This window comes from Antedon mediterranea, chromosome 2 (genome assembly GCF_964355755.1).
Source record: "Antedon mediterranea chromosome 2, ecAntMedi1.1, whole genome shotgun sequence".
In the NCBI taxonomy this organism is placed as follows: Eukaryota; Metazoa; Echinodermata; class Crinoidea; order Comatulida; family Antedonidae; genus Antedon; species Antedon mediterranea.
Window position 1 is genome coordinate 24861302 of NC_092671.1, and position 27110 is coordinate 24888411.

General features: G+C 34.2%; 1 protein-coding gene across 2 annotated transcripts in view; it reads right to left on the reverse strand.

Moving 5' to 3' along the window:
- LOC140040762 (presequence protease, mitochondrial-like) overlaps positions 1-27110 on the reverse strand; it is an 85174-nt gene that overhangs the window by 48421 nt on the left and 9643 nt on the right. For both annotated transcript variants that reach the window (XM_072086927.1, XM_072086928.1), the window contains 6 exons: positions 24653-24767; positions 22546-22642; positions 21656-21816; positions 6563-6689; positions 5824-5912; positions 5214-5342 (listed from right to left, as the gene is read on the reverse strand). In XM_072086927.1, coding sequence (XP_071943028.1) covers positions 5214-5342; positions 5824-5912; positions 6563-6689; positions 21656-21816; positions 22546-22642; positions 24653-24767 — 718 coding nt within the window. The remainder of the gene's footprint in view (positions 1-5213; positions 5343-5823; positions 5913-6562; positions 6690-21655; positions 21817-22545; positions 22643-24652; positions 24768-27110) is intronic.

Sequence of the window (27110 nt, forward strand, 5' to 3'; positions counted from 1 at the left end):
ATAATACTATTTTGAGTAAAAGTGTCACAACAGGGCGCTTTGTGCAAGTCAGAGTTTGCATATGGCGGAAATGAGTGCTTGTCCAGAACAGTCGACAGGACCTGTGGTGAGGTGAACTTTGTTAAATGACACCCTAGATGACCGGAAATGATACTCTCATACATAAAATTCATAAATGTAACTCTAATTTGCAGGAAAATTGCTACCAATGAGCAACACGATCATACTTTTCCCCTCCGGTAAACACACACATAATTAAAGGACGATAACATGTTGTTGCCGATGATATCATTAACTCAGTATTTTGTTTTTATTGCGTTGCATTCAGATTAAATGCGAACGTACGTCTAGGGGAAGCCCCTAAAAACAAAGCACACTTTAGGTGAAAAGTGAAAAGGCAAATTCAATGCTTAATAGCTCAATATTTATTTACATCAATTTAATTTGTTGAGGAAATTAAATATATCAATATAAATAGGTATTGATACAGTTGAGTACGTATCGGCAGGTGGGCTAGAAAAAAAATAATCGTTTGCTATAATGTAAAAATGTTACAGTAATTATGTGTACTATATTAATATTAACATATCCTCTATGATGATGATACACTATACTTCATAGCCACACATACTGTAGGTAACCACAGCATTCCATGTTTGACGTATATACAATATGCTTGCTGACTGCCAGCGATCTAAACAATAGGTAGGCCTACACAGTTGTCTGGCATGTCCTTTGTACAAATCGTTGTGCCCCAGCTCACTGAATGAGTATGATACACGCGTCAATATCATGTTATATTCAGGAACCAAAATGCATTTATTTTTCAGTTGAAAATAGGCGATTCTTTCACAACTCTTAGAAATTTACAGACACTTAACGCTCGACGTACACTCATTGGATCCGCCACTGCCTAGTCTATAATGATAACGTCTACACAACAGCCCACGAAATTGCAGAATTAAATTTCGACATTCATGGAGCTTACCATGGCAATAATGGTAAACGATCATGTTCTCGGACTATCAGGGTCAAGACGATTGGGCCCATTTTAGACACAAGCAAAAAACTATCGGCCCAACGTTTATGACTATCGCGCAAAAGAACTACGATTTAATAACATAATTTATTGATATTGCCAACGTTGATTTAATATATAAAAATAAATTAATAAAAAAACGTCATTTTATATTTTAAGTATATATATTATATCATTATGGAAAAAATCGTTATTCAGGCATTTGCCAAGCGGTCAACAGAGGGCGTAATTTGTTTACATCGTTCGCGTGGCTAAAAAATGATAATTTTCAGCAATGTTTTAGTCAGATTGTCAAAGGTTTTGCTGTATTGCATCATATCCCTAGCAGTACTACCCCAAAATCTCTCAGATTCACTATTGCGCTGTGTTGGCATTCCATTGTCTTGTATAAAGGTGTAATATGATCGCAGTTAATCAATAAGCCAAGTCCTGTGTGGTTTGTCCACAATAGTCATCAATGCAGCAAAGCCTATATCGGAGTATGGAAGCGAAAGGGGCTAGGCCTAGTGTGATAAACAAGAACAAGCGATATTTACGTTAATGGAAACTAATTTCTGCAACGCTGTAGTAAAACATCTATGCTTTTTTAGACATACGATTGGAAGACTATATTTAGGTTTTTTAAAATCAATAACTGCTATAAAATCGCGATAGTATCGCATCATCGCTACCTCAAAACAAAAACAAAATGTCGGAAAACTTTGATAGTTTGACCACATACACACACACATACACTAAAGTGATTAGAAGAGTTCCTTTCCATTGCATACATAGGAACTAAAAACAAATTGTTTTTTCATCTGATATCAAACTTGAACTTTCCCATTTGGGAATATGTTTTTCTTAATAAAAAAATGTCATATATTGTACAATTAAAAGCATTTAAAAAAATCGGTAAATTATTTCAAACGACAAGAACGCGTTCAGGCACGTTTGCTATTGTATTACGAAAAAGGTCGTAAAGACGCGTTTGGCAGACCATTTGGGGGAACCCCGTTTGGACGCGTTTATTCACGTTTGGCATGTTGCTCCGCCCCATTGAACGTTTGACTGAGCAGCATTATTGTTTGTCATTTTGTACGATTCCTTCATTGAGTATTAAATTTCCAGATAATGGTATACAGTTATTGTTCTTCACACGCCCGCCGTTTGTCAAGACGTACTTTACATAAAAATTACTTTTTAAAGCTTGGTACTAGGGCCTAGTCTCTAGAGGAGGCCTAGGCCTACCATGGAGTAACTCCATGCATGGAGTTATACTCCTTACTGAATTACGGAAAAATATACAACAACAATGCGTACAATATCGCTACAAACGCGATTCCTTGTTTGTGGGGATTCCCTTGATACAGCCCCACACAGCCCGTAAACAACATTGCAAGAATGTAATAATAATGCGGCCTACACTACCTTGGGTTAGCGAATTATAAAAAAACAACACCTAGGCACCAACACCAACACCAACACACCAACAAAATATATGCAAGATAAATATATATTCCATGTAAAGATTTAAGATATGCCTTTTAAATTATTAAAGAAAATGCCCGACTAGAATTTGGATGGAGGGAAAAAAACATGTGAATCGCGGGAACAGTTTAGAGCAGCTAAGAGAGTAGGCCCTATTACGTTTCATGTCATGTGACACAAAATCCAGGTACACGTAATTAGCCACCCCTGGTATCGATGTTAAAAAAAAACATGTGAGAGGTTGCGGTAAACAGAGAGTATCGTGTTTCATGCCATGTGACAAAAAAAAATTAGGTATGTATTAATTACGGTCTTCTGTCGGCACTCTTTTTGAGCGACCGACTGAACGTTCTGATACTATATTTAGAATGAAAATTGTTGACAATCTTTTTTTGTCGGGATCGTTTCTGGATCGACTGGACGTTCGCTATATTATTTTTATAAGTTGGCCTAGTCATTTTGTTGGATCGTGTCTCTACGTTCGTTTACATCTTGGGAAATTTATTTAATGGCTGGAAATTATAACGCATAGGAAACTGAGATACATGCGCCTAAAATTTCGTGCACCCTGTTTAATGTGTTTACACACACAGCAGGGATTCCATTAACAATAAGTCTAAGGCCATGCATCTGTACTGTTACTAACTTTGAATCAATTTTTGTACTTTTTTCAGTCAGTATATGTACATTAAATTCCCTATAATATTTAGTTAATTAAAATAGCTTTTGAATGAAAAAAATCGGTGCCGTATTAAGCATTTTACGAATAAGGGACGTTTTTTTGTATCAAGCTTTAAAAACACAGGCTGTTCCACCTTAGTTGCCAATTCCCTCTGCTATTTGTTTACCTTTGGTTTGTTCCATTAGTGAGTGAATCATAAAATGTGCTAGTATTAATCTAAAAGTGCTTTGATTAGTATTAATGTCCTTGGAAATAAATAAAAGCATAAAAGTGTGTGCGTTATATTAAATTTAAAATAAAAGAAGAAGTAAAACCCATACAATATTATTTAATAAAAATGTAGAATATATGTGGCTTCCTATTACATAATGGAATGATCCAACAGAAATCGCCCAAAACATGTGTGTGCTCATCATGGAGGAGGAAATCCGTGGTGTACATGTGTGATTGCATGGACATTATGATTTTCAATCAACATTGTTTGTTGTTATATAGAATCTCATTCACCAAAAGGAATTTTAGGCTACGATTGTTTTAACGCACCATAATAAATTTAAAATGGTGTTTAGTTACAGAGGCTAGGCCCAAGTCTGGGATTCAGTAAAGTATAGTTAATTCGATGGCTTTTTAGCTAGCTAGGAATAACCTAAATCGACCACAATCAATATGCCGGCCGGCCTAGTAAAAAGTAACTAGCTGGGCCTAGAACTAAATATGGTACATTCCTTGTGAAAATAAGCTAGCTATTGCATTATTTTAATAACCTACTCAGGCTAGTATATCAACTCCCTGGCTGGTATGGTATAGTATAATAAATATATATAGTATAGTATAAGCTTAATACGGTCGAATGGAAAAACAGTAAGTGAATAAGGTGCATATCATCGTTGCAAGGTTAGGGGGTGCAAACAAAACATTCAACAGCCCGATAAATGAGTGAAAAACAACCGGCTAAAATCGTAACTCTGTAAATACTGCATCAATTTTATCCATTCAAAAACTAGATTAATGTGCCTCTTGCTAAAAAAAAATGTTTTTAACGATGCAATCGTGTTCTGATAATGTTCATGTAAAATTAATTATGTATAGCCAGAATTGCTTATCTAAGAGATTATCATAGCGTTTCCCATGGTTCAAACACCGTACTGTTAAAATAGATTTCTTTCAGATTACCGACGATTTTTTAACTTTTATCTGAAATATAAATTGATATATCTAGTATTTAGTAACGGTAAATAGCGCGATATTAATACTGTCATAATAATATGAAGATACGATTTAGTGATGCTTATAAACGATTGATTCGTGTAAACGTGATTTGGCGCCAAGTAGCTAGCGAGATAGAAGGTAATGCAAAGCGACGATTTGCTGTCACTCGCTAGCTAAATTGCGGTTATTTTTACAATTTGTGAACTGCCGATCGGTTATATAATCATTGCGCTACAAATACAGCATTGTACATTTTATTTCACTTTAAAATCTACGAAAACCGTTTGTTTATGCTTCACCATATTATTAATATTAGACGTTGTTTTAGCTTCACCGTATACGGCCTGTCCAATTATACCGTGATGTTTGCCGCGAAAGGGGGTTCCCCGATTAGTTTGCAAGAGTCCGAGATAATAGAAAACGCGACTCTGTGACAAAAACGTGTTCGAACGTCGATGTTTTGTTTGAACTGGCGAGACAAAGGGAAGCCGTTTGCGTGACACAAACGCGCTACAACGCTCCGGCTCCGTTTGGTAAGGCGTGTCAGGAACGTGGTCCTACTCATGAATATTCAATTAGATGCACTAATTAGAACGGTTGATTGTCAAACACGTTTCAACGACGGTCAAAATCGAAACGTGTTCTTGTCGTTTGAAATAATTTACCGAAGGCGCCTAATTGGTCAATACAGTATACAATCTTATAACCACTTTTTTATTATTTATGAATGAACTTGCAATTTAGTACTACTGTACAGTATTATATATAACAATCGGGAATTGTAATTAAGTGTTTTTACTGTAGAGTACTTACCCAACATTAGGTGCATAATCTGAACCTATATTTGCTTCAATTAGGGCTTTATAGAAAGGAGATGTAGGCCCAGACACAAGCAGTGAACCAAGTACACTTGCAGTAAATGACTCAAATGGATCTGTAATACTATCAATAATAAAGCATTTGGTAAATTAATAAATAAAAGTTAAAACAATTTATCTGTAATCATATAAATAATTTGAAAATTGTATAAATCAAAATTAAAACAATTTAACTGTATTTAAGCATGTAGCACCTCATTAACTTTGTGTAACTTTATAAATAAAACGTATAGCACCCTAAAAAATAATTTGTAAATTTATATTTAACTATAAATAAAAGTTAAAACTAGTTAACTTAAACGTATACAGTAGCAAATAATTTGTAAATTTGAAACTGATTTGCTCAATGATTTACTCTATGGAAGTTGGGAGGTCCACATGCCCTGATGCGGAAGAAGCAAAAAAAAAGTGCATGTGTATTAATGATGATTATGACAAAATGGTAAATATTTTCTGACTTTGTTCGATTCACATTTCACCGTCCCACAAATTCAAATGATTAATTTAGACCTTTGCTTAATTATGTTTTAAAAGAATATTCTCACCTTGCCAACAGGTAGCTAACACTAATAGTTGTTTGTTTGTTTGGATCAGCAGCCATTGGGTCTACAGCACAATACACTTCTGCTTCTCTCTACACAAAATAAATATACCGTAATGTTAAGTCTGTAAGGAATTATAAGAAAATTAAAATGGTTATTATTGTGAAAAGTCCAAATAACCATAGAAAAGTACTTTGAGAGATTCAGAACTGAGGTATGTTTCTTTAATTAATGTTATGATAATTTAAACTACTACGGAGTAGCTTTGAGTAGGGGAGGTATATTTACAGGGGTTATTAAAAGAATTAGTGTGAGGGGGTTTGGTGCAGTGTGTTGGACGTTGGACTACTTATAGCGAGATTGGGTGCCCGAATCCTACGCTCATTGCATTGCTTGTATAATTAGGCACACTTTACTTACGTTTACCTCTCTCCACCCAAGTGCACCAATGGGTAAAAAACACAATTTCCACTGATTACTGATTATGTACAGCGCTTAAAAGTTTCACAATAGGCACCTAAATCCAGGATATTACTTTTATTGTTAAAAGGCCGCTACATCAAGAGGATGATGAAAACAATAAGAACCGAATGAAGAGGATGTAACTGGTCACAAACTCATAATATGAAGAAATGATGACTATTTAATTTAAGATACTATATTCAAAACTGCTTACTTTGTATGAGATATATTTGATGGTAGAATTAATTACTTAGAATGAGTAAGTTTTTATAAATCTTACTGGTTCTGTCCATCGTGGCTCATCGGGAACGGTTGTGTCTGGTTGAATCTTTCCAAATCTACTTAGAACTTGTTCATTTATCTGTCGTAGATTATCTTCTAGTGGCAGATCACCATATGTATAAAATCTAAAATAAAAATAAATAAATATTTTGATACCATTTGTGTTATGTCACGATGTCAATTTTAATGCACTAGTATTCACAAAGATACTCCCTAAAAACTTGAGTTCAGTCGAGTTGAGTTCCTTGTCAACATAAGCGCACCAAGCTTATTGTAATATGGCAGCCACATAAAGTAGCATCTACAATAATTATGGAAAATAATTAAGATTAACAAAATCAGTCTTTCAATAGGCCATTTGTCATATTATTTATGTTGAGATTCTCTGTGTTTAGAGAAGGATGCTTTAGACCAGGTCCGCCTTATATTATTAGCCAATCAAAATCGTATAATTTTTGGAGGGAAAATGTTATCCTCCTCTGAAGCCTAAAATTTGCATATCCAGTATAAAAGTAGAATGTAATAGATACTAGGGGAGAAGAGAGAATAAGATCAGAGTAGATAAACGGAAAGATGATAAAGAAAATATTAAGGCTTGACTGGTAGTGGTAGAAAGATGTATTAATCGAGTTACAAGGAATAAAAGTTCTAGTTGAGTTAATTATACTTTTTGTATGAGTTATCATTCAGTGACAGTGTACGTCGCGTGGAGTTATATATACGCCTGAGAAAGCTCGGAACCAACTAACTAAAATAAATTCACTACACCATTTCTCAGTATAATAAAGTTATACACTTCCATAAAAAAAAACAATCCAGGATATTGATTTCTCTATAGTATTGATAAATTTTCCGTTTGATATAAAAAAAACAGTTAATTTTAACCCAAAACCCATTGTCTGACAGACAATTTGAGTATATTTTCCATAAATCTTTTTTTTTAACAGGAAAATCATTATTGGTCAAAGTAAAAACTATTTTTCAGGTGGTAAATATATCCTACTCTCCTGTTTTGCACTGTTTTAGAGTTGTTGATTTGGAACAGCATTTTTCTTTTAGAATACATTTTTTGGACAGTTTATACCACATTACATGTGTGAAAAAAGTAGGCTGTAAATAGTTTTTGTTTGACTCTTTACTACATATGAATGCATCCATTCATTTAAATGGTGATAGTTTATTGGCTGTAGAAACTGTGTCACTAACATGAACCAAAAAGGTAATGAAAGTGCATACGAACAAAACAACATTACGTAGCAAGATTACATTACTAGAGTACATTAGACTTTGAGAGTAATCTTAGACAATATTTTCATTTCAACGCATTCATCCTATTTATAATGCACACCCAATTCGGAAAAAATAACTGCTTATGAAATGAGTTACATAGAATATATTTGAATTTTCACTTGATTGTACAGTACTGGAAATTCTAGATTAGTCGCGAGTGCCTGTGTCTCTAAACTTAAGCATAACCGCTTATAATGAAATGGTTGAGCAATTAGGGCTTTAAAAATCTGTGTAGATTCAGGGTCAGTAGTAATAGTGATTTTTAGATTTGAATGAACGTGAACAAGTGTGTAGCTTAGGCCTAGCGTAGATCCTTAATTTTCTGTACGAAGACTGGCATCCTAGTGATAAAACCCAGGCCATAACCTGTATTATTAAAAGCTTTATTTAAAATAATTTTAAAAAATCAATAATTCAGTTTCCAAATATAATTTTACTGAAATTCACTTTTTACTACATTCTCAGAAAATGACAGCGAGATCATTTTCTACCATGATTTTGGTCAATTTTTTCAGTGTTATGACATCATACATCCACTCGTACTCCTGTCAGAGAGTGAACACTGAAATGCCACTGAACAAGTGCTCGAATTTGCCAGTCGACGTGCCCGTCGCCTATCGCATGTGCATATCCAAAAAATGACGTAATAGGGTAGCAGTCGACATAGTCGACGTGAAAATGTAAAAGTCCCTAATGTAGACATGCTGTTGTACTAGCCATAGAAGCCATGGTGGTCAACCTTTGGACACAATCAGTGTAGTTAATATGCCACTTGATAACCGACAATAGCTCTTGTATTTTAAATAAGATACATGTATGATATAATGAATGAACAGATTATTAGGTTAAGTACAGTAGGCACTTGGGAATATACATTTCCTCATACAAGTTAAAAAATCTTGTATTTTATTATGCCAATAAAAAGATATACAGTACTGTAAATGTATATTTTTGTTTTCTTGGAAGAATATTATTCATTTTCAACTACTCTATTACTCATTATCAGTTACGCGACATGGCGCTTTCTACCACATCTTGCCATCTCCCTCTGTCATGGGGAGGATGATTTTTTCTGTATCATTTTCAATTCCCTTTTTTTAGTGTCATAATCTATGAAGATTTTAGTCTTATCCTCTTGATCTTCTTTTTGTTTAAAGATATATTTTCCCCCAAAACATGAAAAATGATTTTGAATAGGCTATTTTGTATTTTTAAGGTTAATCACTTCTGCAGAAAAAAAAAGTTTTTCAATTATAAAAAAACAAAATATAAATTCAACAAAAAACCTAGTATATTGGCTGGCAGCCAATTTGACTATTTTTTACTTTAAATTACAGTTTTTCAGCCCCTTCTTTTGTAATATATATATATATATATTATGCACCCATTTACATACCATTTTACAGGAAAAGGGGGTACAAATCAACATTAAAAATCGTTAAATCTTCATTTTTGTTAACGTTACGATCGGTAAAACTGACTGACCAATCAAATAGTTCATAAATTACGTCATCATAGGTTGTGAAAAAATATGTACGCGCTGACAATTCTTGAATTTTTACAATGTTTTTTAACTTTTTTGTGCTCTTTTAAAGTCTGATATTTCAAAATAACAAGTGTAAGTAAACTAAATTATAATATAAAAACAATTTAATTTAATGTTTGTCTTTAGTGTAAGCCTAGATTAAGATATCAGTGAAAACATGTCCTAGGCTGAGTTGAATGTTTGTCTTTAGTGTAAGCTTAAATTAAGATATCAGGGGAAAACACGTCCTAGGCCGGCTGGGTTGAAGCATCAAAACCCTTAACTTTTCCAATTTTCACATGGGCCCGCTGCGTTGCAAAACTTCACGTCCATGTGTCGCAGCAACGTCGAAAGAACCAAGAAACCATTAACGATCGTGTAAAAAATGTGTACAAATTTGCGGTCCGGCTCGATCATCATTATTTATTTTCAACTTTAACGATTTGAAAATGTAATGCAACTAGTCGTAACGCTTCTTCGGTGGGAAAACAGGCTTTAGGCTATTGCCACAAAAAAAAACAGTTCCGTGTATTAAATATGTTCTATAAAACATACTATATTCAGATAATTATATGACAAGAATCGACTGGCCAAAACGCCTCAGATGCTATCTACGGGCATCTAGAAAAACCAGCCTTGACGATTCTTTTCCTATATCGGCCCCCTCTTTATCAAAATCCTAGATCCGCCCCTGCTTGATATATGTCTACTACTATTTAATTTAATTTTATTTGATTTTTAAAAAGGGAAGAATCAAACTACAGAACGCATGAAAATGGACAAGAAAAAAACCAGACAAGGCAACTGGGGTTGGTAAAGGAAAGACAAACATTGAATTTTATAGTTACATTTCATTCCTGATAAGTCACAACAAATGTGGAAGTTTAAAAGTTTGTTGTTTGGGGGTTTTTTTTGGCAATTCTTTTAAACATAGAAAAGTCTTAAATTATATTGCCTATCAAATTGAACATTGTCTCATGGGTCAATATACACAGAGGATTGGGAATTAAAAGTTACAACTTTATTTGCATACTTCCGACGTATATGATGGCCTATTTCATAAATGATGGACCTTCACATTACTTCATTTATTTTGTTTCATTTGTGTTTAATTGCTTTTGACATTGTTAGTTTATAGTCAACGATTTGTATGAATTTATGTGCTATGGGAAAAACTTGTTTATTAATTTTAAGGTACATTAAAAAATAATTAATAATGTAGAACTGTAAACCAACTTTCTCTTTTGTCATTTTTAATACATTTTACTTTTCATACAATATCAAATTATAAATTTTAATAACACATTCTAATTTTAGTGTGGGACAACTTATGTTTTTGTGGCAAAACTAAAAATAAAATTGGCTTATTTAACAAAAACAAAAAAACCCACAAATATCAAGTATATTAGTTTTAAGAAATATTTTTTTTAACGTAAAGGTACATTAATTGAATATGAATTATATAAAGTATGATCTGAACAGAAACCCCTATTAATGAAATAGATCCGACAGCAACTAGGATAAATGAAGTCTCTATCCAAATTTTCACAGTTTCGGTGGACTTTTAGAAGCCAAACAATTTGGAAAACTTAAACCTGGCTGGGACAGGGCTTTTAGGACACTTGCCTGTTTTAGAGTATTGTTATTAAGGTTATTTTAAAGACATGTAAAGGTGCTTTAATGTAAATTAATTTGTCAGTATCTTTTCTTTTTTAGAAACACTAAATACCCCAGTGGCAAATAATTGGGGGATGGGCAACTCAAACGCAAACCCAATCCAAATACAGAGCTCTGTGAACGATCAAGAAAAGAACAGAATCAAAATGTGACTTTACCGGTGGAAAAGGTACGATCATTTCTGATTGCTATCACTCTACATTGGAGTGTCATTTCCGGTGCCATCTAGGGATGTTATTTAACAAACCATCAAACAACCTGATAACTTACATAAAACTCATAAGTATAGAAATAAAATACCAGTTTGTAATTTTTCAAGTCAAACTACAATAAAATATCAATTAAACAGGAATTGAAATAAAATAAAGTAAACGACTCCTCATTTTTTCATGACAACCCCCATTGAGACATTCTATTCAACTTAAATATGACATTATACACTCAGTTAAATAAACAATTTAATTTAAAGTGCCTTGGCCACTTGGATCAATAATACCTCTAGGAAAAATTGATTGAAATTTATGAATACAATTTGTACTCTAAACACATTTTAATGACTAATACATTTTAATATAGATCTATTTAATGAGTACATTTTCTGATAATAGTTAAAAAGATTTAATTTTCAACCATAATTTATTTGTGAATAAAATAAAATACACTAAAAATGCATTTTAATGACTGAAGTTTAACTTTCATTAATTACCTAACTACTTTGTATATAATTTTAATGAAACAGGTAGGAAGGGAAATTGATTTTTTAATCAATTTGGATGGCAAATATTTAACTTTAAATAATTAACTATAATGTTTTAAGATTCTTAATGTAGATAGTATTAGTAGTGTACTATACCTGGAAGATATAATTATTTATCAATAACATTGTACTCAACAAGCATCTAAAAAAATACACTAATGTGTATAGTTTAATGAAATGGTAGAAAGGGAAAATTGATTTATTAATGAATTATACCTTGTATAATTGTATCTTTGAATAATAACTATAATGTTTTAAGATTCTATGTAGATAATACAGTACAGTAGTACATATAATTGATTTACTTATAAATAACTTTGTACTCAACAAGCATCTTTTGTTAACCAAGTTTATTTATTACTTATTGTAAGAAAATAAAATATTTGAATTTGCTCACCAATAAACTCTAAAATTATTGTCTTAACAACTTAATATTCTGTACTTAATATTCTGTATGTTATAAAAATAATAAATGTTTATGAGTTGAATGGGGAGAATATTTTCATGATTGAGATCACTGGGGTCACATGCTTTAACTTTAACAGCTAAAATACAATTATGAACTTTATCCTTTATTGTTGACAAACTAACAATTGGTCAGATTTTTTGCCCTACTCTGACATAATGTGTACTTCATATTAAGTACATTGAGAATACTTGCAAAAAAATATGCAATTAATACTTGGTTGGGACTCAAACCCATGACATCCAGACCTCCTGGTGTTCATACCTCTAGACCAGCGAGTGGTGGCTAGGGGTGAGATTCGAGCCCAAGTAAGCAGCGGGTACTGGACCAAGTATTCTCAATGTACAATAGTATAAAGTACAAATTACGTCAGAATAGGGCAAACATCTGACCATTTATTCACCCTGATGCAAAGCTACTCACAGTAGTTACAAACAATTACAAACTAATAATTAATAAAGAAAAGAAGATAAAAGCACATTAAAATGGTCAAACAGCCATGGTGATAGGAGTTGCACCCTTTAACCCTCATGGACCTAGGCACTATTGGCTTATTAATCATATTCATTTTTAATGAAGCAATATTATATGTGTCAAAATGAGCTGCTTGCTTGACTGCACAAGTATTGATACATTACAAACCTGATTACCAACTTCTAATGAGTTTGAAGTACTAAAACCGGTCATTCATCAGTTCTTCCAGTCCTTCTCCTCCTACTTTCTTACAACCCACTTTACAATGAAATAAGTTCGAAAATATGTCATTGTCATAACTACACACATAGCATTGACTTTATTCATACAATTCATTATTTTTGTTGGAGACAGCAATTACAATTACAGGTGTGAAAATGATGTCATGAACTCACGCTGGTTGGCTCAGTGCACAACTATTGATATACTATCATTACAAGAGGTCAAATGCTAATACCCTGTTTCTTAACCTTGAGACCATCTATTTAAAGGACCCTTTATAACGGAACAATCTTTAAAGGACAACTTGACCGAGGACCATATTTTTACACTGTATTAGGGATGTACATATGCTTTCCGAACAATCACGAGATTAAGGATATCGCCGCATGCGCTTGCGTACAGCCTCGCCATAAATTGCTGTGACGTCACAGGTGCATCGCAAAATCTACTTAATCAGTCCAGATAAGCAAAAGAAATTTATTTTTTTTTACGATTTATTTACAAAGTGTGTTTACTAGAAATTTTCGCGATTTGCCAGAGAAAACTCATGATGTAAATTTTGCGATGCACATGTGACGTCACAGCAATTTAAGGCGACGGCTGTGCGGCGATATTATCAATCTCGCGATGATTCTGAAATCATATGTACATCCCTAATACGTTGTTAAAATATGGTTGTGAAACAAATAATATGAAAGACACGAAGAAATCAATTGATTGAAAGGTATGAATTTTAGCCAGCAGGACACAGCTCAATTCATCACATTTGATAGAAAAATATACAAATCCAAAAAATTGATATCATAAGAGGGCATTGAAGACCCCTTTACCTAATTAAAACATTTATGATAAAAAAATACTGTATATTTTAATTCACTACAGGTAGCAGAATTAAAGTACTACGGCCCAATTGAGGACAAAAGGAAATAGAGAAACAATGCGGAAATACATACTAAAACTAGTTATCATTTAAATGTGAATCATTATCCTAGATGTATAGTTAAACTCAGTTTGTAAACTACCCAGTGAACCTTCTTCACAAACATATAATACATTTAATCAGTCAATCTGAATCCTATAGATAAGATAAAAATTATACTTGCTACCCCCTGGAATATAGACATGGGCATGGGATTTAGGCCTAGTACTAACAATGATCATGACATCTGTTTTTGGTTTATTAGTTTAACTATACTGTCGATTAATCACTACTGTGTAACCATAGCAACAGACGCGCCAAGTGAGTCACTGGGTATATATGATCTCGGGGATATTGTGTTTAAATTCTTCAATTATTTTTATACCTGGATAGTATAATTTGGCCGTAAGACAATTCCTGTCATCTCGTCTTAGGATCATAAAAAAAATCAAAAACTTTTTAAAAAAAAAACAATTGCATCTGCGACTGCCTTAAACACTTACTGCAATAAGCAATAAATTTATAAAATAAATAAAAATAAATAATACAGATCATTGTAAAAAAAAAATATTTTAAAATTAGATTTTTTTATAGACTTCAGTAAGACACTGGACGGGTGCAGGTCAACTCGGCCCTAAACCGTCTCGGCCAAAGTCAAGTCGGCCCCACGTCAAGTCGGCCCCAAGTCAAGTCGGCCTCAAGTCAACTCGGCCTCAAGTCAATTCGGCCTCACGTCAACTCGGCCTCAAGTCAACTCGGCCTAAAGTCAACTCGGCCAAAAACTAATCCGTCAACTCGGCCTTTAAAAAGTATGGAATGCAAAAAGTGCTAATATAGTAGTTCATTTATTACAATGGCAGGATATGTACGGTTAGGCCTATATAATAGACGAAATAAAACGGAAATTTCAATGTAAATTATAACACACTGGCTGATCGTTTTTCATTTAATTGATAGGTAATTTTTATTTATATTGTTGGTTGGTTTGTCTCAGTAAGAACCCTCAGTAATGTGTTTGTTAGATCTATTTTGAGGATGTTCCCAGAAATAATCGCAAATATTCTTAGAAGGCCTGTATATTATATAGATATTATTAGATTAATACAGTAAAATAAAAATGGGTTTTTTTTGTATATATTCTCTCTCAAATTATTAGCAATATGTCACGGTCAAAGTGAATAACTATATGTGACATTAAAATGGTATATTACAGTAACAAAATCTTTTCACACATTTATTGACGATGTCAATCAAACTACCGAAGAGATTATGGAAACAAATTCGGAATGTTCTGTCATGTTAAATTTCTATTGCAATTGTGCGCTATTCAAATTTTTTTTATTACTTTTGTTATTTGATTATAATGGAGAATCCAATGAATACATTTATGGGAAATTAATCTAAAACACACTGAAGAAATCATCATGAATAAATGGTGTATTTTTATTTTGTCAAGCATAAAAACTAATCTAAAACACACTGAAGAAATCATCATGAAAAAATGGCGTATTTTTATTTTGTCAAGCAAAAACTAAAACATATTGTTTGATTCCAAAACAACGGAATTCCTAAACAACATAATATTGCCTTTGCATTCTCATCTGTTTTTTAACACCCACCGCGCCCTGTATTGTTCAATAAAATTGATCACCTAAAGGGGCATTCCCACCGTCCGTACCTGTTCCGTTTCGCGGACGGCGCCGTTTTTTCAACGTGACGCGCGCCCGTTCACCGTTCCGTTTTAAACATTCACACCTGTTCCGTTTTGTGACGTGACGTTAAAATAGCAGCCGTTTCTGGATGATCATCGGATGATAGTGAGGAAGAAATTATTCTTTTTAGTTTAATTAAAGATGATATTACAAAACGGGACACAAGATTCCCGATGATAGTACTGTATAACAACACACACCATGACAAATTCCATGAATCCATAATTAAATACAATAAAATCACAATCACTTCCCTATGGACTGTTATGGAAGCAAATTTCTCTCTTCCCATGGTGTACTGTATTAATTATGAATAATTATGAAGTACTAAACGAAATGAAAATAAAAATGTCATACAAAAAAAACCGTAAGGCCTATTTGAAAATAATGCACATTCATGTCTGGGGTGTGTGTGCGTAACCTATACCCATAATGCTTATGCAATTTGTTTTCTTGCCTTTTGATTTGTTTTGATTTTAATGTCATTTTATTCTTTTTATATTGATGTATATACAGTTGTAGACCGAAGTATATTGTTTAAATATTATTTTTTTTAATGTCTTCTTCGACAGATTCCTGTATACAAAATGTGAAGAAATATTTGTTTGTTTCAAACAATATAAATAAATACTACCTATCAATTAATATTATATAATCATTTATATTGAATTTTCCGTTGTATTTCGTCTATTATGTAGGCATAACCGTACTATATCCTGCCATTATAATATTAACTACTATATTAGCACTTTTTGCGTTTCATAGTTTTTGTTGACGGATTAGTTTTTGGCCGAGTTGACGTGAGGCCGAGTTAACTTGAGGCCGAGTTGACGTGGGGCCGAGTTGATGTGGGGCCGAGGTGACGTGGGGCCGAGTTGACTTGGGGCCGACTTGACGTGGGGCCGACTTGACTTTGGCCGAGACGGTTTAGGGCCGAGTTGGATCGAAACCCACTGGACACACACAGAGGTTCTGTACTGTAAGCCTACTGTATTCTTAGGAGAGACAGAAAGTTTGTTTTGTTTTTGTTATACATTAGATGAAACTTCGAAAAGAAGCCCATGGGCTTTTTTTCAAGATTACTTTTTTCTACTAAAGAGGGGGATTCTTTTTTAAATAAATGCTGTAAATTCTGTATATTGCTACTTAACTTAACAATTATGATTTTTGAGACATTAAGGAGGTTTCGTAACCTTATGAATACGATAACGAAAACGGATACGTCACACATTTGTGAAACTTTTGAGCTGATCCCCATTTCATATTCCTAGTCATATTCGTAACTACAAAACGAGTATAGTTTTTGATCTATTTTGCACATTTTGCATTTGAATCAGCAATGATTAATGATTATAATATAATTATACTTTTATTGAAAGTAATTTACTAAAGTAATTTACCAAAACAGCAGTTTTTAAAGTCCTCACTTGCTTTGATGTTACGCTAGGCCTAGGCAGTCAAGCACCAAGCAACACGTACCTGCGCTTCGCTCAAATTTACCGCAGTCATATTTTGGACGGCGCCCTCAATATTTCGTTTCCATGCGAAACAGATTTTTACGGGCTTACGAAAAACGAATACGTGTGTGTGACATATCCGTTTTCGAAACCTCCTTATTCCCTGACAAATTTACATATTTGCCAATGAAGTGTCTACTATTAAATGCGCATGCACATTAATATTTTCATCTATTGATTGTAACATGGAAAAATGCGCCACCAATCACAACTCAAGAATGTTTGATTCGGGCGAATATATTTGCTAATGGAAAAGAGGCTTTACTCTTAACCATGTGTTTGTATTTCGTGACATTCAAGTAGTTGTCTATCTTGAAAAGAAGCTCATTTCTAGATTAAATTGGCAAACCAAAAAGATGGGATTCTTTTTGAGATGGGCTTCTTTTTGAAAATTCAAGGTTTTACAGCATTTTCTTATAAATGTATTGACAAGATTTTATGTAATAACAGGTACAAAAAGAAAAATTGATTCGAGATTATCTAAAAGTAAGAATTATAAAGCAATTTAAGTTTCTTGTCTTTGAGCTTTAATACAACTATGATACAGTTACACTTAGTTTAACATTTAAAGTGTAAAGTGCAAATTAATCTTAAATTAACTAGCAATAATAATTTCAATTTATTTTGACTTTGTTTTGCTGGAATTAAGTAGTTAATAGGGCATATATCTATAAATAAATTGAATCTACTTATCATCAGTATTTTTAGTTTAATTGTGTCAAAGATACAGTGTTGTGTGTAGCTCCTATGAATTCCATGTAATGTAAAAATTTGACAATTGCAATATTGTTTAAAGATTTAATGTTTTTGTTGAATATGCAATTTTAATTTCACAAAATAATTATTCTTACTTTGGATTTTTATTTTTCATGTTTTTGCCGCAATACATCTTAAATTTGTTCCAAAAGATGAATGACCTTAAATTTTGATCTTTAGTTCCTTCCTTGTAGTCTAAAGCCCTGTTAACATAGAATTGCCGCATATATCCCAGTAAGCAAGCCGGTATTATTGCCATTCACACAGGTACTACAAAGGTAATATTACGGAAATTTTACGGTTTTCTGTGTTGGAGGCCACAGTGAAAAAGGCGCAATATTTAAATTTAATGTATTGTCCCTTTGACTAATTCCAAAAAAATAAAATATTTCCAAAAAAAGTGAGTCATTTTAAAGTATCATAATAGTTATTAACTTTCAACAAAAATTAGTCGGAAAAAAAATCATTAACAGATTAACAGACGTTTTTTTGTTCAAAAAATAACTTTAACTTCCAGTCAAAGTTTTCGATCAAAACATATAATGCAACGCACTTATTTGGCTATTCTGTATGCATAATCATAAAACTTCCTCGCGATCTGTGTGAAAACACCTTCTTAACCGTGACAAGTTGTAAACAATCCTAATTAGCATCATGTATAATGCATACTCGTGGTTTGAAATCTTTGTTTACTTTCGCTCACGACGATTTTCTAGACGAAATGTAATCAAATTAATTTACCTGTTAATTACGTAAACTTGTTGTTTTTGGCTCAAATTTTCGACTTAAAGTGAAAAACTATAATATTACTTTGATATGGTCAATTTAGATTTAGAATATTTTGACTTTCATTTTTTTGTGTTTCAAGGGACAATATATCTTTAAAGATTACTGTCTTCATAAGAGGTCGCACTGTTTTTAGAAAAAAAAATGGCGGGCACTGCTGATGTTGTTTTGTGTGTCCGTCATTTAGTTTATTGGTTTTTATTTACGCTGCATAAAACCTATATTTTTGCCAAACACTCAACGTGCTAATAACTGCCCGATCGTGATGGCCATTCTACAGAAACAAAATCTATTAGGCCTAAATAGACGCAAATTTAATTATCAGAAGCTGTTATGAGTGCGCACCAGAGGATGTTCCTGCTAGCACTATGCTAACTAGGGCCTAGGCTTACGTACGTTACAGCAAGTTAAATAATCTTTGGACCAACATCTGTATTATTTATAATAATATTAATAATAATTCAACATTTATTTGTTTCTATCAATGGTAAAGCAATACAATACAAGAGTGGTAATTTATAATAAGACAATACAAAAATACCATTAATAGACTAGGCTCGCGCTAACCGCTCGCCAATTCGCCAATGGCGACTGGAGTCTCCATTTGGCGAAAATAATTATTGCCTCGTTCGCCAAATTGGCGAAAATACATTTCCAAGCCTAGGCGTAGCCTGGTCGGCGTGACTTCTTATGGGAGCGAGAATTCGCCACACTTCGGTACTTTCTGACTCGGGTACACTTTTTACCACAACAGCATTTTATGTGACGACGTCACGATCGCCTGGTTCATTTTTTTAGTTCTGTTTAAACATGCGCAGAGCGTGCCTCGATGACGTTTTAATGACACACAGTTAATGTGATTGGTTCGTGGCCGGTCGTCGTCGACGTGATGATGAGCGAATAAAAGGGGAAGTCCCTATTCTTCGACGTAGAAAATGAACTTCGAGAAGAAAATGTAAACAGAAACATGTGGACGAATACTTCCGTAAACGAGGCTGTTCTGTTATTTAAAAAGGGGAATTTTAAATTTAACAAAGTAATTACCTCAATAGTATAATGTTAACATGTTTAATTTTATTTCCCTTTCGATTATTCTAACCGAAAGTTGCGCTTTAAATTGAATAGCTAAGAAACAACGTATACTACAACGGCAACCCTGGTCAAAGCGCGTTTCGGCCGCCTACATAGAATGGGTTACGGCCGCTGCATAGCAAATTCAAAGCTTCTTAAATTTCTGTGGTACATTTCTTCCTAACGTACTTGTTTTATATAATAGATTGATAAATATTCCACTTATTAAATAATTTAATAAATCGGTAAAATTGACGTTTCGAAGCAAGTATTCCATGATGAGAGGCGACATTTTTCGACATGCCTCGTGTGCGGCGAATACTAGTTCAGAAAATGGAACAGTCCACTGTGCGGGGGTTATCCAATCATTAATTAACGCGCTAATACCTAGGCGACGGTAATTTAGTAATAAGCGGAGAACTGAATCCCCCGTAAGGAAAATGGTAAACACTGATATTTATGGTAGGGATTATTTTTTTCAGTGGTTGGTCTTGTTGGCTTCTTCGCACCAGGTCCACGCAAAGTCAAATAAAACGATGTGGTTTATCAAACAGAAATATAAATTAGCTTTAATTCATTACTAAATTAGCCAGATTTTGATAATGAGAAAGGCTAAAAAATTGTTATCGTTAAAATTGACATATGAGGCGGATGTACATAATAATAATAACCGATTTACATATCAAAATAAAGAGTATTTAAAGCCTGATAACATGCAACAAAAATTACTCCACCACCTATTATGGACCTCGTGCGATCGGGTGCGAAAATGGGTAGGTGTTTTCCAAAGTTATTTTTAGCGCGCAGATTTCGGCTCGCCGGCTTTTGTACCTCATTTTTAACTCGTGTTTTCTATTAAAATATTTAATAAACATAGATTAAAAATATATAAAAATAATCCCTTAAACAAGATCTTTCCAGGCATATAATTTTTATTCTCATGGGTACATAAGAAATAGTATATTTTTAACTTCAAAGACACGTCACTTTTTGAAATTTCACGAACGTGTTAAAATCGCGGTAACGAAAATCAGCTTCATTGGGATAAATAATAATAATATAAATGTAAAAGAAGTAAAATAACAAACAAATACATGCATTATTTATTTAATAAACATTTTTGCGAATTTTTATGGTTTTTTAAATTTGGCTAAAGGATTTTCAATTTGGCTAATGTTTTTCAAAACCTTTCGCCATTTTGGCGAACGAAAATTTGACCTTAGCGCGAGCGTAGATAGAGGATCTTGCAAGAAGAGATTTCTTGTCAAGCAAGATCCATAAACAAAAAGAAAAAAACACATTTGTATATATAATTATATATATAAAATATAAAAGTCATGACAAAAAACAGTTTGAAGGTCTAGTTTGACTACAATAATGATTTTAAAGTTTTTTACGAAAAGTTGGCCGTATTCTTTCATTGTATTTTAAACACACTAACCTAAACAAATATATATATTGATATAATCTAATAATTTAATAGCCTAGGCATAAAATAATTCTTCAACCAGGGAAAATGTCCCGAATTTAACCTTGGTTTGTTAAAGCTGCGTAAACAGGCGTTATATCGTGGACTCTTTCACACAGATCAGACTTACGACCGTGACGGTAATATTACCGCAATTTTATTAGGTCCAGAGGTGGTCTAACAGAAGTCGGAATTAAGGGGTTTTTACCCTTTCACACATAGGCCGGCATTCATGAATTACCGCAATATTATCGTCTTACAGCTCTGTGTGAAAGGGGCTTAAGTTCCAGCCGTCGATTTGACTCAACATTGGTAAATCAAAAGATAAACATTTTGGCACGCATGGCGTTTCATACATGGGCTAACAAACGAAACGTTTGCTAGAGGAGTAGACTAGGATTTCAGTTAAATTTAGGGTTTAATTTGTTGATAAATAGTTCATCAAACCTACCTTGCATTGCTAGGGTGATAGTGAGAAGCGTGAAACTGTTTGAGTTGTTGCCAGGTGAGGTCAGGTATGCAGCTGGGGTCACCTCCACTGTTGTGAGAATATGTATGATTTGGCAGTAACTTGTTCTGCGAGTGCATTGCAAATAAAGAATCAGAGCTAGCCTAAAAGGTTTAATGTTGATAAATATTACAAATAGGAATCAATAGTTATAGCGTATTTTACCTTTATCTACAAATTTCTATTGGAATTATACGAGAAATATACGTTTTAATTTTAAACAATGTGAATAGTTATATAGTTCAGTAAACCTTTCAATTAATGAAAATATTCTATCCATTCTTTAAGTACAAAACATTAATTCTTTGTTTTATAACACAGGTAGGCCTACTACGAAAGTCAAAGGCTCATACCAAATATGACGCTTGTAGTTTGGCCGCAGAGTAAAGTATATGTGGCGAAAACTACTGCTTGGATTTCATATACTATCAAGTTTGGCTATAAACATGCTGCATTGCCAAAAAGTCTTTAACCAATGTATATAACTCTCTATGACTTAAACAGAGATGACAAAAAAAAATGGAAGAGAAAACAAAACAAAGAAGTATCGTGGACAGATGAATAAGCAAGTTGGATAGAAAATTATAAATTGGATTAGACAGCAAACTACTGTAGGGTGCAACCATCTATAGAGATATTATCACTATAAAATCTCTATGGTTCAACACATCATGCAACAAGTAAAATGAAGATAGACACCTCAACAGAACGACAATAGATGGAAAAAGTTGATCCCAGAATGGACTCCAATAACAGGCACACAGGCCGAGGAGTACTGACAATGGGTGAAATAACCTAATTCCAAGATTCATTTTCTAGTTCGTCATACTAACCATTGCACCCTTCATTTCATTATAAACAACACCTTTGAAAATGATTGGAGAAGTCGAGTCTTGATTGTTCTCATTCTCTAGCCTCCAGCCTTCTTGCCTAATAAAAAATCATAATAAAATTTTTTTTATGACTGAGGAACCTGTTGTCTTTTAGCTTCTCCACTTGACTAGTTTTGTACCAATATAATTTTTTTGTTTCTAAAGAAATAAAGATAAAATGACTAAATTAACCACATCACAACACTTTTTTTTCTTTTAATAAAAATTATATAATGCAGTAATAAACACATTACTTTAATAATTTCGACAGCTCTGCTCAGACGAGCATGATTACATTTAGAGACGGAACATAAAAACTGTTTGTTCTATTTAGTATTTGTTGCACAATTATTTAGTCATGTAGGTCCTTATTGGTGGAATTTGCTTCAAAACTACATTATAAGGATTAAAAGGACATTACAATATTTAACTCAAATTTGAAAAAGGATTTATTTTAACAATGTTATAAATTTTAAATTTTGTGAAGCCCCACCAAAATGTAATATAGACTAAACTAAATGAATACAATGTAACTATATAAATAACATTTCAAAGACTTGCCATAAAAACAACAAGTTTTTCATTATTTAGATTAGATTTAGATTGATTGCTTAAAATAGCTATAAGGTATTTAAGGATAAACATACAGTCATACAGGTCACAGCTATTCAACAAGTTTAAGGAGGATAGTATATGCCATCAAACAGCATGAGGTGGATTTCACTTACAATTCAAATATATACGGTATTTATATTTTATATCAGTGCTTATTTCAGGCGAAAGATAATGACAGTGATATCACTGTCATTTAGTGTAGCAAAAGTTATGATGGTTTTGGCATCAATCCAAGGATGTGTGGATAGTTAGAGCCAATATATACTGTAGTACATATTTTATGATACAATGCATACGTTTATATACAAAAATGAATGTTGGAGTGCAATGGTACAAATAATTTCATAAGGTGAAAGATAAAAATAGAACACAATCCTTCAATCAAATACAAGAATCTACTCGAGTGTGTATAAGATACTATATGTATCACATTTTTAAAACAGTAAAATTCAAGATAGAGTACATTTACCAGTAGTCACCTGACAAATATTACCAGTACAGTTGATATTACCAGTATAGTTGATAAAATTGTGCTATACCATTTTTCATATTTTCAACATTGGCGTATAAAAGAATAGGATTTTACTGGGTAACTTAAACTAAGAAAGTTCATATTTTCACAAGTTAATATCTCAAGAACACAACAAAAAAATTGAAACTATGAGGGAAATCATAGATTGATAATTAATATTATAATAATTATGATCAAAATAAATAAATTTGTTAGCTGCACCTGGCAGTAAAAACTGTATATTAATATCTGTCCATTTATTATGTTACCTGCTGTCTTGTTAGCAAACCTCTGCGATTAAAACCTACCACACGCCATTTGGCAAAATGTCAATAATACAAGCTGAGATATGACCAGCAAAGAATGTTCAGCTTAGAAATGAAACTTCAAATTGAAAGCATAACAGTGCATGCTGGCATATCAGGCTAGTCTGTTATAAACATTCAAAATATGACCATCTTGAGTGATATAACCACAACTCAACATTAGCATTTTTACTAGTTTAACTTATGTATATGATATGATATGTTGGTCTCTTTTTCTTCCTGGTGATCAAAACCAGAATTGGAATTTCTTTAAACACTAAATTATCCTTTCAACTGCCAGTAGAAACTGGCTCACTTCTTTTCCATTGTACACATCAACACAAGTATTACTGCACTATGTTTGTTGTTTGTTTTCCCACAACCATGCTTATAATATGAAAAATAATTTCTTCTGGGAAAAAATTATCTGAAAGAAACTAATGAATCTATGCAGCCAGGAGAATGAGTATTCATAGTATTATAATATATTATGCTATATATTAATATCATTTACGTTGTTATGCAGCACTATTTCTAACCATAATCTGCATTTGAGAAACTTGAACACTGTGCAACCATTTTTTGTATATAAATAGCCTTCTTAGGCAGTACTTTCAACTCAAATGAAATTGCTTACCTGAAATCTTGTTGTTGTAACTTAGGAAAGAATGTTGCATCGAGGTAGACTGACATTAGGTTTGAAAAATCGGTTGAATTTTGGGTTGAAAATGGGTACGCTGTATAGTCACTACCTGAAATTAATTGTTTTAAATTATTTTTAAAGACCCTTTTCCAATATTTTGTTGGTCTCTAGTATTTTAAAGTGGAGGTGCACATAATTCATAATATTCATTTCCATGTATATTTATATTGCACAAAAAAACTCGATTTAAAAATATCTTCGTAAGACATTTGTACGTTAAAACATTTTTACGTTAATTACGTTAATGACTTTCTAGGGAGTAAATCAGCGCATGCGCCAGCTTTTGCCATTCCTCCTCTTGTTCTGTCTGTAGATCTCTCGCGAGTCGCTTCCTAGATCTTCATGATATATAAAATACTGTAATGTATAATAATACAAATTAAGAAAGAGAAAGAAGATTGTATTGCATGGTTATTGGGAAATAGACTGATCAAAACAGGAATGTTTAATCAAAGGCCTAGACCAGAAAGACATGGTTATAAGTTTGAACAAGAAACTAGGCCTATCATCATCACAAGCTGCCAAAGATGTGAACTCAAGATGGGTGTAGGTAACGAGACGAATGGAGATATTGGCTCACTAGTGTCGTTGTTGTGCTGTGTTATAAATATACTGTACTAGCAATTATACCCGCCCCAGGGCGGGTTTCAAAATTAGTTTACAGCCTTCTCAGTACATAACCCCCGATGCCAGTATCTGTCTATACTCACCAACCTCCACCCCTCTTCAATAACACCCCATACTCTTTCTTAAAAACAAATTCTTCCCAGTGATTACACAAACCAACAGTGGTGTTGGTAGTCTATGAGTGCCGCTTACCTGGATAAACCAACATAAGCCTCTCTCTCCGACAAGAGGTAAACATTACGAAAAGAAGAACATTAATAACATTAATTTTCCCACACCCCCGTCGGATAATGGATCAGTCCGCCACCAGTACGCCCTCAAGTGAGACACACCCACTTATCATCGTCATCATTTCTCAAGACCACCTGCCTGAGGGGACGGTAGGGAGGGCGTTTATCCAGGTAAGCGGCACTCATAGACTACCAACACCACTGTTGGTTTGTGTAGTCTATATCGTGCCTAGCTTACCTGGATAAACCAACATAAGCCAGTGTAGCACCGGACTAGAGTCTAGTCGGAGGCGGGAGGCAAGGTAAACATTCTTATACGTACCAAGTGTCTCGGCTTCAAGATTGAAGCTGCCACCGTAGACTGGTTTGCGGAGGTATCCGACAGGTAGTGGGATGTGAAGGTGGACTGTGATCGCCACCATGCCGCTTGCAGGATGTCAGGGAGAGGCACCCCAGCAAACAGCGCCCATGAAGCGGCTATGCCACGCACTTGGTGCATATGTGCCGGAGGAGGCGTATTTGTGGAGTCGTAACGAGCCCGGATGGCTGCCACGACCCAGTTTGCAAGTGTCGACCGAGCAGCCGGTTGGAAGGGTGAAACTGTCGATATGAACAGATGTGACGCTGAGACCCGAATGAACTCTGTGCGTTTGATGTAAAACTTTAGTGCCCGCACTGGGCACCAAACTCTGTCTTCCTCAACCCCTGAATATGCAGCAATGGTGGGAATAAACACAGTCGGCGGCGAGAAGTTCAATGTCTGAGATTTTGCAAGGAAACCTTTTCTAAAAACTAACCGAGCGCCACCCCGTTCAAACCTGATGTGCCCTGGCTCCAGAGAAAGAGCGTGCAGTTCACCTCTGCGCTTGCACGAGGCTAGTGCAATCAAAAAGGCAGTTTTGAGAGACAGGTTGTAAAGTGATGCCCTACTCAGGGGCTCGAAGGGTGGACGCATAAGAGCGGCTAGGACGACATTGACGTCCCAACGTGGAATCAGGGCCTTAGTAAGAGGCCGTTCTCGAAACATCCCGCGAAGCAAACTGGAAATTGCAGGGGATGAAGAGATGGTCGAGCCGTCTTCAAAGTTCGGAATTACTGCACCCAAGGCAGACCGATAGCCGGATATGGTGCGAATCTGCAGACCTGACTCAAACAGATAATGTAGGAAAGCGCAGACCTGGCCCAAAGTGACTTTCATTGGGTCGGTCTTCTGGCGCTTGCACCATTTGAAAAAGTGTTTTAATCGGCTATTGTAGACAGCAAGAGTGGATTCACGTCGGGATTTCGCCGCGAGGGCGGCCGGGCCATCTGGAATGCCTGAGTCTCTGAAGCGATCCCTGACAATGACCATACAGTCAGGTCGAGGGATACGAGGTTCGGTAGAGCAAACCGAGCTCGGCCCTGCGTCAGCAAGTCGTTCCGAATCGGAAGACGTAACGGCTGATCGTACAGAAGGCTTAGTAGCAGTGGAAACCACGGCTGCCTGGGCCAATACGGCGCTATTAGTAGGACTCGGCATTGATGGTGCTGAATGT